Below are 13,036 nucleotides of genomic sequence, written 5' to 3'. Positions count from 1 at the left end.
ACACGCCGCCTTCGCCCAGATTCCTCCGCCAGAGGCAGCGCCGCAGCCGCAGGTGGCCCGGCGAGCTTGTCCGCCCGGGGAGCGCGTCCACCCGGCGCCGCCAATCGCGACCCCCGCCGCCCTTCCCGTGATGCCCCGCGGCTGACCTGCGACCTCGCGGCTCACCACTCCCTGAGGCCCGCTTCCCTCCCCGCCCCCGCCGAGGTCGCAGCGCTTCAGCGGCCGCGGGGCGTGCCACCAGGCGCAGCTCCTCCTGTAGCGACTCGAGGCCCTCAGCGGGCGCCCTCCTTTCGCCTTTCCTCCCCGCGGCTGGGCCCGGCGGGCGGAAAGCTGTGGCCGCGTCCGTGAGACAACTGGTCGGTGAGTGGGCCGGGCGCTAACATGGCGGGGCGGAGAAGCGGGCGGGCGCCGGCGGCGTCGCGGGGCGGGGCGGCGGGAGGAGCGGGAAGGGGGTGGGGCGACGGAACCTCGCTTCCTCCCTCAGCGCCATTTTGTGGCAGCGAGACCTGCAAATAAAGGGGAGAGCCGGGGCTGTGGCGGGAGGAGGAGCGCGGGGGCCGGCGGCAGCGGGGTCGGGCGGCCTGGACAGCGAGCGGGTAGCGCGGGGTCAGCCTATGTGACTGGGTGGCGCCGGCGCGGCCTCCGTCAGGAGAGGTAGGTGCGGGCCGCTCGCTGGAGCGGCGGCGAGGATCTCGGGGTCCCCAGGGCTGAGGCGCGGCCGCCCGGCCCGGGAAGGGGCGGACGGAGCACAGGGGGCGACTCGGGGTTCCCGGGCCCGCCGGCCTCCCGTTAGCCGCGCCGCCTTTCCGCCTGCAGGGACACTTCCGCCACCCCGAGGCCATTTTACCTTCGTCCTCAGGGTCCCGGGGGCTAGGTGGGCGCTCCCGCGGGGCGGGCGACAATCGGAGGCCGCCTTCTCGGTGCGCGTCTAGTCCCCGCCCCGGTGTCGCCGGCTCCCACCTCGGCCGGAGCGCGAGGACTGGCGGCACGAATGAGTTCAGCAGGGGAAGGAAAGCAGCGTTCGTTGACCAAATCGCACGTCGCGCAGTAGCTTAATATTGCAGCTGCGTTGTCTTGTGGACTTCCATTTTTAAATGATGGCATGCGTTCTGAATTAAAAAGAGAAAGATTATTTATTGAATTAGAGGTTTTCGTGAAATTTTAGAGTCTCACCTCGGATCCCTGTAAGGCTGTTATTAATTTTTTAAACCATATTTCATGGAAGCACATAGGAAAAGTCCAAGTTTGTTTTCATGAAGTCAGTTGGATATTTGATCCTAGAGGACTGTGTTAAAATCCTTAATAACCGTGTTTATAAAGCAAGAAACGATTCTTTTGTCCGAGATTTAAAAAGATAAAGAAATACTTTCATGATCATGTTACAGTCCTGAGTTGTCCATGTAGTTTTCCTTCTCAGAATTTAGTTAATTCCATTGCTGAGGAGGATACGTGGAAGTCACGCGTCTGTCACCACAAGTCCTACCGGGTTTTTGTTTTGTTTTGTTTTTGAAGTATAGTCGATTTACAATGTTGTTAGTTTCAGGTGTACAACAAAGTGATTATCGACCGGGTTTTTTATTTAAAAACTTTGACCATTAAGACTTCTGTGACAGATAAACATGTTGTAGACATTTAAAACCCCGTATAAAGCTACCGTGAAAATCTTTTCAAGATGCCTAAATGTTATATATGTACACATGACATTTAGTAGCATCTGATTAGGCAAGTTGGGGAAAGAAATTGCGGTGCATTAGAAATTGGGGCTCGTGATAAAGAGGAGGTTCAATTTCAAGGGTTTTGGTGGCTGTATTCCTAGAGTGCGTTCAGATTTTACGTTATCTTAAGCAGATAGCTATAGCTAAGAGATCAGTATTTTCACTTCTCAGTGGCGGAACTTAGGCAAACTACCTAAATTTCTAACTCCCAAAGGACAAAAGTACTGATAAAAGTGTATCCCAGGCACTGCTATTTTTTACTTAGCTCATGTAATTTATAGAACTTCATAATATATAGCTTTCCTGATTGAATTTTGAGTATTTGTCAGAAATGGGTTGGTATAATACAGAAAATCCGTAGCAGCCTTGTGGCATGGAGATGAGAGTTGTAATAATTGTATTTGTACAGTACGTTACAGCTTTCAGAGTCCGTTACACTCTCGTATGTATGTATCGGTGTAATATAGAATTCCCTTGAAAATATTCTTTGTTTAGAGGTCTTGATCATTTTCATTCAATTGTACATTATCTTGCTCTTGAAAAAAATATTTTTCTTGCTCTTAAAAATTTTCTGTTGCTTTGCTTTTGCAAAGCAAGATGTAGATAGTACTTGGTTTTATTCTTGTTTTTATTACCTTCTATTTTTCTGCATCTAAGTATTTTCTATTACTAAGCTTACTAGAGCAAAACTTTTCAATATTCCTATAACAGTATATCCCATTAGATATTAAGGCGGTGTATCAGTCTAGAATCAGTGCTATAAATAAACATTCTCAACTCTTGAAAATGTAGTTGGTGGAATTTACTTTAATCTTTCCTAAATACACATTAAAATTCTCTTTTATGTTAATGTTAGTATTTTATTTGAAATATCTTTTGTTTGTATAGTATTTTTATGGCACTTAAAACACTGACATTTGTAGCACTTTGTGGGGCAGGCAAAACTGGTATCCTCTTTTTGCTGATTTGGAGACTGCAATCTAGAGAAAGTGACTTGCTCAAGATCACATGACTGATACATAGTCAAGAAAAATTGGTCTTCCAGTTCCTAACAAGTACACTTCTACTACAGTGCCTAGGCTAATACAGTGTCAGATTATTAGTTTCTTACGTTTAGTTGTGATGAGTTTCAGCAAGGTAGGTGATTTCTTACTGAAGTGTTGGCTGGTACTTGTTTCTCTGTTAAGGGAGAACTGAGTTGCATAACTTGGGATCATAATGCTAAGAGCCAGAGAAGTACTGAGATCTGGGATGCTAGGCTCCTAGCCTACCAAAACCGAACTCTCCATCATAAGATGTTTCTCAGTGTAGAGGCATCAGGAGTAGATGGTGGTTCTGACGGTCTAAACTTAAGAGCTATATTACCTCTGAATTATCCACATGGATAACAAAACTTTACATAAAACATAAAACCATGTTTTAGCCAGTCCTCTTAAACTTGCTAAAAGGTAGCCAAATTGGTCAATTTTTGCTTTTTTTCTATTTTGCTTTTCTGCATTCTCTAGCTAATGCTAGAGAATTCTAGCATTCTAGAATTCTAGCATTCTCTAGCTAATGCTAATTCTCTAGCATTCTCTACCCCCCCCCCATTTTTTAATAAGTAGCTGTTTTAATCTGAGCTAATCACCTAATGATTCATAACCCTTTTCATCATCTGGAAAATGGAAACTAACTTCGACTGTAGAAGTTGTGGTTATTAAATAAGTGATTCATAGCACTGGGTATATATTCATTTTTTCCCTTCAAGACTCAGGGTTCAACTCCAAATGATATTTCAGTCATTCTGTTTTTCTGATATGAAAATAGCTTGTTCTAAGAACCTGGAATATCCATTGTCTTTATGAATGTAGAATTAACTTTAGATGGTATTGTGCTTGTCAGTTGTGCTAAAAAAAAAAAATTGCCCTGGGGAGTAATAAATTTCACAGCACATGTGCAGTGGGAGAGTCAGAATTGAGAACCAGGTTCTATTTTGATTAAATAGTTGAATGTTGATGCTTTCAAATTTTAAGCCTGTTTCTAATTTGCCTTTTGTCACACTGTCCATTTAACTGTTGTGGTATATCATGAAATCTCAAGCAAAGATTGACTTTTCATCTGCTAAAGATAAGGGAGGAATTTCTTACTAAATGCTTATGCTTTGATTTCCCAAGTCACATATTCCATAACATGTGGAGTGACTTGTGATTGAGAGTCAACATGTGAAACGCAAACATATACAAAACCTGGATTTATCCCTGACTTACATTACAAATTTAAACATCTATTTTTATAAAGAAAATGTAGGTATTCTTTAAGCAGTGTGTTATTAGAATCTACCCAGCGTCAAGCTTTTTAAAAGGAGAGAGAACATAAGCCAGTGTTAAAAATGTAAATAACTTGCTGTTTAGAATTCTGAGAATTGGAGGTCACCAAGAATTCTGCAGTGGGGCTTAAAGACAAAAACAGGAGACTCCCCTGATGGTACAGTGGGTAGGACTCCGGGCTCCCTATGCAGGGGGCCAGGGTTCGATCCCTGGTCGGGGGAACTAGATCCCACATGCCACAACTAAGAAGCCCGCATGCTGCATATGGCATTATTACATTCTTTTTTATGGCTGAGAAATATTCAATTGTGTATATGTACCACATGCACAGTTTTGAGATGGGAAGCCTTTAGAAGGATTTAACCAGAAGACTGACATATAGGTACCCATTTATATACTATTTAAGTATGTTAAAAGTTCAAATGGCTCAAATTTTCTTGTACCATTTTAATACGTTATTAGTACGTTATTGATATTTACCTACTATTTAGCATTGGACAAATGGGAAGTTCAAAGAAAATGTTAAACTTGAGTTGTGGATTCCAAGAGGTTGCAGTCTAGTGGAGTGAATGCCCATTAAAACCATTTTAAAATATAAGTAGTCAGGCCTCTGGAGGTGAACATGGTGAGCGTTTGTTTCCAAGTTCTTGGATTCACTCTAGAGTCACGTTAGGATAATCAGTCACTAAGCAGCTGTCTATAACTTGCAACAGAGATTATAAACTGGGTGATAAGGGGGCTAAAGTAGGCAGGGGCCAATTCAGAGAAAAAATACCGATTTTTAAATCATAGAAATATGGTCATGTCTTCATAGGTGTTGGTTGGTCATAGAGACTTGATCAACTCCATCAGCTCAGAAACTAATGATATATGCTCAGGTTTTTGTTTTACATCCAATGATAAGATTATCAAAGAGGGAAGAATTAAGGCAGTTAATTTATGATATGATCAATATATAATTTTTTTCCTTAAAATGTACTGATTTTTTCAACTCAGTGTACCTAATCTGAAAATCAGGGTTTAGTGACAGTATGATTAGAATATTTGAATTGGGATTGTATGTAATATAAAAAATGGTATTGAAAATCATCTCCTTTTGAGGAATCTCAGATATTCATCAAGAAGTCAAGTAGCTTTTAAAACTCAGTTTTACACTGTAAATTCTTTGATTAAGTTATTTTTATTGCGTATAATTGACATGTTATTTTCAGGTGTACAACATAGGGATTTGATGTTTGTATACATTGCAAAAGGATCACCACATAAATCTAGTTACCATCTGTCACCATACGTAGTTACAAAACTTTTTTTCTTGTGATGAAGATTTTGACTCTTTCAGCAGCTTTCAAATCTACGTAATACAGTATTATTACCTATAGTCACTGTGTTGTACATTATATCTCTGTGACTTATTTACTGGCTACTTATTTAATTGTTTGGAATTTGTAGTAAGTATGGGCAGGTAAAATAAACTAAAAAGAAAGTTTAAGATGTAAGGGAACATTTATGACTTTGCTGCTAGAAAGGATACCTAGGAATAACTTTAAATTAGCTTCTCTTTGTTAAATTTGAATATTAGGAAATAGCACAAGTCTTTTCAGTAAGCATAATAAAGTTAATGAGAGTATTTCTGTCATTAATCTTTTTCAACAGGATTAAGTGAATTTTATGTAAATTTATAAAAGAAGCTAATTTTGAGATACAAATTATTCTGTGACATGAAGTTAAATAATGTAGGGATATTTTTATTAAGGTGTAAATACCTTCATACCTGCATTGTGTAGTGATGAATTATCATGAGGATGATAGATTTGACCTTACTATAACAATGTTAATTCTGTAAAAGGAAAGGCTTAGCAACTGGTCTTACCCTTCCTCTGTCCTTTCAACAAGATGCCTGAGATACTGCCTGAGGCCAGTATCGGACTTCAGCACAAACCTATTACTTCTGCTGCCAGATTTGTCTTTCACAGGGCAATTGTAAGAATGCATTGAAAAATTGTATTTCTTTGGGACGTCCGTGGTGGTCCAGTGGTTGATTATATTTCTTTCAATCCTTTGTGGCAACATTACAAAGAATGATCAACTTTTTTATAAGAGAGTTTAAAAAAAAACCTAATAACAATAGTAATGTAAGATGTTAACAAAGGAGAAACTGGGTGTAGAGTATATGGGAACCCTGTAATATCTTTGCAGCCTTTCTGTAAATCTAAAACTAGTCTAAGAGGTATATAATTTTTTTCACAACTTTATCGGAGCATAAATGCTTTACAATGTTGTTAGTTTCTGCCGTGCAACAGAGTGAATCAGCTATATGTATACATTTTATCCCCATATCCCTTCCCTTTTGAGCATCCCTTCCACCCTCCCTCTTGAGCATCCCTTCCACCCTCCCTCTTGAGCATCCCTCTAGGTGGTCACAAAGCACTGAGCTTATCTCCCTGTGCTATGCAGCAGCTTCCCACTAGCCATCCATTTTACATTTGCTAGTGTATATATATCAGTGCTACTTTCTTACTTCATCCCAGCTTCCCCCCCACCCCACCCAGTGCCCTCAAGTCCGTTCTCTACGTCTGCGTCTTTATTCCTACCCTGCCACTAGGTTCATCAGCACCGCTTTTTTAAATTCCATATATATGCGTTAGCATACGGTATTTGTTTTTCTTTCTGACTTACTTCACTCTGTATGACAGATTCTAGGTCCATCCACTTCACTGCAAGTAACTCAATTTCGTTCCTAAAAGGTTTATTTTAATTTAAAAAAATAACCGAATGATTTGGTCATAACTGAGTTCAGTAATAAATTCGTTTGAAAAAGCCAGTCTTTTTTTCTTCCTACCTTAACTGGAAGAAAATCAATTGACTTTCCTCTCTTTATTCCTTTTTTCTAGGATTCAAGATGACCAACGAGGAACCTCTTCCTAAAAAGGTTTGTTTTTTCAGCAGTTTCTAAGCACTTCTTTTGACTAATAGAGTTGAAGGCACTATCCATATTGTTTGCTTTTGTTTACTCCCTTGCCTTATATTAATAGCATCATGGGTGTATAATGTGTGGGACGTTGTATCTAATATGTAATATATTTTAGAATATTTTCAGCCTTTGGAAAACTTTTGTAATAATGACATCCCCATGGTCAACTTGTAGCCTTTATCATATGAATATTCCCAGCTATATAACTACAAATAATGTCAAAATAAGAGATTATTTTACAAGATCCTATAAGTTACTTATTTTCTTTTTTTTCCTAACTTAAATCCCTTTGGTTGTAATGCAGAACCACTTCCATATTTTTCAAAACAGTTTACAGCTAGTTGGTTCTTAGATTCTACCATTTCCTCTGAAGTTTTATTTTCTAGTCTCATTTTCCCCATTTTTTCTTCAGTTTAGTCACTATGACACACACACAAAAGAGGTTACAAAAGAATAACAGTTTCTAAGGGGTATTTATAATTCAGTTGGGAAAGTAGGGGTATGTGCTTATTAACCAGTGAATATTTAAGTGGACAATTTAAATAGTAAATGTTACGGAAATTTCTGTCCTAAGTTTTGGGGTCAAGTGCTTTAACAGTCTTGAGAATTACTGGGTGCTTTCTGTTAGGCTTTTAATATATTCTGGTATAATGATTTTCCCTTTTCTGTTTTCTGATAGTAACATGTTACTGGTAAATGCTACAATTTGAAACATTTTTATAAAGAAAAATGTTTTAATATCTTATAAGGGAAATTAATAAGACTTAATTTTATATTAAAGTAGGAGAGGTGCCTCAGCTTTACAATCTTCTTTTGGTATAGAGAAAACATTTAATATTTCTCAATTTGCAAAACAATTTCATCTCATTAGAATATTATGCCCACTTTAAAGAACTTTTTATTTTGAAAAAATTACTGATTCATAGGAAGTTGTAAAGAAATGTACAGGGAGGGGGCTTCCCTGGTGGCGCAGTGGTTAAGAATCCGCCTGCCAATGCAGGGGACACAGGTTCGAGCCCTGGTCTGGGAAGATCCCACATGCCGTGGAGCAACTAAGCCCGTGCGCCACAACTACTGAGCCTGCACTCTAGAGTTCACGAGCCACAACTACTGAGCCCATGTGCCACAGCTACTGAAGCCTGTGCACCTAGAGCCCATGCTCTGCAACAAGAGAAACCACCGCAATGAGAAGCCCATGCACCACAAGGAAGAGTAGCCCCCACTCGCCGCAACTAGAGAAAGACCGCGCTGCAATGAAAGCCAGTGCAGCAAAAAAAAAAAAGAAAGGGCTTCCCTGGTGGCCCAGTGGTTACGAATCCATCTGTCAATGCAGAGGACATGGGTTCAAGCCCTGGTCCAGGAAGATCCCACGTGCTGCAGAGCAACTAAGCCCGTGCACCACAACTACTGAGCCCTCGTGCCACTACTGAAGCCTGCATGCCTAGAGCCTGTGCTCTGCAACAAGAGAAGCCACTGCAATGAGAAGCCAGCACACAGAAACGAAGAGTAGCCCCTGCTCACTGCAACTAGAGAAAGCCCATGTGCAGCAACAAAGAGCCAACGCAGCCAAAAATAAATAAATTTAAAAAAAAAACAAAAAACTTTAGGGCTTCCCTGGTGGCGCAGTGATTGAGAGTCTGCCTGCCGATGCAGGGGACACGGGTTCGTGCCCCGGTCCGGGAGGATCCCGCATGCCATGGAGTGGCTGGGCCTGTGAGCCATGGCCGCTGGGCTTGCGCGTCCGGAGCCTGTGCTCTGCAACAGGAAGGGGTCACAGCAGTGAGAGGCCTGCGTACCGCAAAAAAAAAAAAAAAAAAAAAAACTTTATAAAAAAAGAAATGTACAGGGAGGTTCTGTGCACTCTTTACCCAGCCTCCTTCAGCGTTAACATCTTGCATAACTGTCAGACATCTTGCATAAGAATATCAAAACCAGGAACTTGACATTGGTACAATCCACAGAGCATATTCAGACTTCCCTGGTTGTGCGTGCATTCTGTGTGTGGCTCTATGCAGTGTTATCACTTGTAACTTAATGTAAACAGCACCACAACCAAAATAGTTACCTGAACCATTACCACAAGTCTCTCTTACGCCATTTTTTATAGCCACATCCATCCTCTCCCACTCCATTCTTAACTTAACCCCTGGCAACAACTAATCAGTTCTTCATTTCTAAAATTATGCTATTTCACAAATGTCGTATATGTGAAATTATGCTGTATTACATATCCTTTGAGTTTTTTCACACTGCATAATATCCTTCAGCTTTATCCAAGTTGTTGCATATGTCAGTTGTCTGTTTCTTGTATTGCTGTATTTCATGGTATCATAGTTTACTATTCACCTGTTGAAAGACATCTGGGTAGTTTCCAATTTTTGGCTATTACAAATAAAGCTGCTGTGAGCATTTGTGTACAAGTTTCTGTGTGAAAATAAATTTTCATTTCTTTGGAATATGTGCTTAAGAGTGCAACTGTTGAGTTGCATGGAACATCCATTTTTAGTTTTAAAAGGATTCGCCACACTATTTTCCAGAGCAGCTGTACCATTTTACTTTCTCACTAGCAATGTATGAAGGCTCAGTTTCTCTGCATCTTCACTCAGTATTTGGTGTTACCACTATTTTTTTATTTAGCCATTCTAATAGGGTGTAATGATAGCTTATTGGGTTTTAATTTGCATTTTCCTAATAACGATACCTGTTTTAAAGATAACAAATAGTCCACCTTTTAAAAACTTCGTTCCAAAAAATAAGACTTTTTTTTTTTTAGATGTTGGTAGGAGTTTATTAATTAATTTATTTTTGCTGTGTTGGGTCTTCGTTTCTGTGCGAGGGCATTCTCTAGTTCTGGCAAGTGGGGGCCACTCTTCATCGCGGTGCGCGGGCCTCTCACTATCGTGGCCTCTCATTGTGTAGCACAGGCTCCAGATGCACAGGCTCAGTAGTTGTGGCTCACGGGCCTAGTTGCTCCGCGGCATGTGGGATCTTCCCAGACCGGGGCTCGAACCTGTGTACCCTGCATTAGCAGGCAGATTCTCAACCACTGCGCCACCAGGGAAGCCCAAGACTTTTTTTTAAAAAACGTCGTAGTATGTACTGAGCCATTTAAGTTTCAGACATTTCAGTACAGGCTTCCTTTTGGGAGGAGCTTTGTGTGTCTTTGGTAAAAAGGGGATTCCTAATAACAGAAACCAGCAGTTGAGGGATTAAAAGTATGATCCTGTCTTCATAAAAATAAGAATATAAGTGCCAGTGGTATTTAATATTTAAAACCTTAAGAAAGAGCACTTAGTTTGTATCATAATTCTCTTCATAGGTTCGACTGAGTGAAACAGACTTCAAAGTTATGGCACGAGATGAATTAATTCTCAGGTAAAATGTTCTTTTACCAAATAAAAATCTTTCTATAGAACATTATGTTGTGATTCTGTACTATAGTGTTTATGTGAGGTATTGTTTTGTTTTTAATGTTAATACATCCTCAAATCATTTAATATATTTTTTGAACCTCTTTTCTACGGCCTATTTCTTCATTATATAAACATTGGGGAAAGCATAACACTTCAAAGAACTAAAGCACTAGCTTGGGTAACTTCTAGACTGATAGGTAACTTGACTTTTTTTCTTGTAGAGGGCAAATATTCAGAACTTTAACTTGAAAAGCATTTGTACTTCATGTGTATAACTTGCTATGGGGAAAGACCCTGTTCTCAGGAAGCTTTCAGTTTACCAAATGAATAGACTTGTTTTGATGTAGTTAATTTTTTTACTTTTCTGCGTAACATGGAAAAGTTGTACTCCTTAAGGATATTCTTCTCGTTGTGGAAGAAATATATTATTTACTGGTGAAGCAGAGTTACTCTTTCTCATAACTGTGACCTTGGTCAACTCATTTAACTTTATATATCTTTCATTTTATTATCTGCAAGTTAAAGCAGTTGGATTAAATTACTTTTAAAGATGACTTCCAGCTCTGAATTTCTGTGGTTATCTTAAAATGTCTTACTAAAGCAGATTGTCAAGTACAGCATTATATTATTCGTTTTTCAAATGTAAGAAATCAGAAAATGGGATCACGCATGTTTTGTATTTTATAACTTAAATATATTCTTTTTGCATTTTATCACTATGGTAAGTTTTTTACGAGGTAACTTTTAGATAAAAATAAAATGAATATTTCAGAGCAACCTGCAAGTTCATTGAACTTTTTCCTCTAGAAATTTCAAGGAATTTTTACTTGAGGAACTGAGTAAATTTAACAGAGTGGAAGTTGGGGAGAGAAAAGGTGGTTTTATAAGATAGGGAAACACAGATGACATGCTCCATTGTTTCCTAGAGCCCGATAATTTCCCACCCTTGTTTACTTAACTAGCTACACTCTATTGCAGACATGCTCTTTATTTTCCTTTACCGTAATCTCATGCATAGAAGTTTTTCTATTGCATACCTTCATTTTCCTGCACATAAAATTTAAATACTTAGTATTTTAAAATACTTTTGCCCTTTCCTGCTGATGCAGACGCTTGTGATATACTGTTGATGTTCTCTTTGTACCTCTGATATGGTACACTCCTTGCCTTTTATCCTTTCTTAGATAATTCCTCTGGTTAGTATGTGCCGTCTCTTGATTTAACTGTTGGGGGAGAAATCGGTACTATAATCTTAATTTAAAAATCAGGAACAATTTTTTATGTTAAATTACCTTTAAGGTTTTAAAAATCATGTGCAATTTATATTCTTGAGGTAGTTTAATTTATTTAGGGACTTCTCATTTATGACTTTTAAGTAGGTTTTTTCCTCATTAATTCTCTTTGTGATTTTAAATTAACTGCTACTTAGTCTCTTTTTTCTACTTGATGAGGATGTTTGTGGTTTGAGCTTTTATATATATATTTTTTGTTTGTTTTTAGTTAAGGCTGCATTGGGTCTTCGTTGCTGCACGTGGGCTTTCTCTAGTTGCGGCGAGCAGGGGCTGCTCTTCATTGTGGTGCGCGGGCTTCTCATTGCAGTGGCTTCTCTTGTTGTGGAGCATGGGCTTTAGGCACTCGGGCTTCAGTAGTTGTGGCTCGCGGGCTCTAGAGCGCAGGCTCAGTAGTTGTGGCACACAGGCTTAGTTGCTCTGCTGCATGTGGGATCTTCCTGGACCAGCGCTCGAACCCGTGTCCCCTGTATCGGCAGGCGGATTCTTAACCACTGCGCCACCAGGGAAGTCCCTGAGCTTTTATATTTCTCGTTTCCTCTAAAATAAATAGTTCTTATATAACCTCCACAAAACATCTTTATTCATCCCAAAATGTTGAATGAACTCCTCTTTGTGTCCTAGGTTGTAGAGGCCGTAAAAATGAGCATGCCCTTGGCCTAGTCTTTATGTAGAATGGATTAGCTTGATATTATGGAATATTTTTGTTCATTGTGTTGTAATGTTAATAAATCTCACAGCAAACTTGTCAGAGGTTTTAAGATTATAAAAATATTTTCTAAAATCAAAGTAAATTTTAATTAGCTGTAACTGAAGAGCACCTTGAAAACAGCTCTTAAGTAAGCAAGGTGGCAGACAGCTTACTTTCCAGGAGCAGTTGCTTAAATGTAAGACTGGGGAAAGTTTGTTAACTGCAGTAATTGCCAAGAGCGGCTAATATGGCCTATATTTTGAGGGTAGAGGAATATAATGAAGAAAGGTCCTGATGGCATATGCATGTATGGAAGTTGTTTCTGCTAATTAGATATGCTTTTGAAAAATAGTATGTTCTCTCCCCCCCACACTTTTTTGTTGTTGTTGTTACTTTGAGAGAATCACGTGGTATTTTCACGTAAGAGCCGAGATAACCTTCAGTCCCTTATAATCAGGCACTTAAAAATTTTTTTTTAATGTTTTTTAAATTTTATTTAACTTTATTGATTTTTGGCTGCGTTGGGTCTTCGTTGCTGCGCACGGGCTTTCTTCTAGTTGTGGCGAGCAGCGGCTGCTCTTTTTTGCGGTGGGCAGGCTTCTCATTGCAGTGGCTTCTCTTGTTGCAGAGCACAGGCTCTAGGCACGCAGG

The 13,036-nt window shown here is 39.8% G+C and overlaps 1 protein-coding gene across 4 annotated transcripts in view; it reads left to right on the top strand.

Moving 5' to 3' along the window:
• Positions 1 to 225: 225 nt before the first annotated feature.
• Positions 226 to 13,036, top strand: part of WTAP (WT1 associated protein) — a 26,328-nt gene continuing 13,517 nt past the window's right edge. For 2 of the 4 annotated variants that reach the window (XM_067701617.1, XM_067701621.1), the window contains exons 1-3: positions 228 to 360; positions 6,913 to 6,950; positions 10,312 to 10,367. In XM_067701617.1, the coding sequence (XP_067557718.1) occupies positions 6,921 to 6,950; positions 10,312 to 10,367 (86 nt within the window). In that variant the 5' untranslated portion in view covers positions 228 to 360; positions 6,913 to 6,920. Of the gene's footprint in view, positions 361 to 493; positions 655 to 6,912; positions 6,951 to 10,311; positions 10,368 to 13,036 lie in introns of those variants that run through there. The other 2 variants (XM_067701619.1, XM_067701618.1) reach the window with 2 other exon arrangements.

The sequence above is a fragment of the Pseudorca crassidens genome, chromosome 13 (genome assembly GCF_039906515.1).
Source record: "Pseudorca crassidens isolate mPseCra1 chromosome 13, mPseCra1.hap1, whole genome shotgun sequence".
NCBI classification, from domain to species: Eukaryota; Metazoa; Chordata; class Mammalia; order Artiodactyla; family Delphinidae; genus Pseudorca; species Pseudorca crassidens.
Note: the sequence above shows the minus strand (reverse complement) of the source record. Positions and strands in the feature narration are given on the sequence as shown.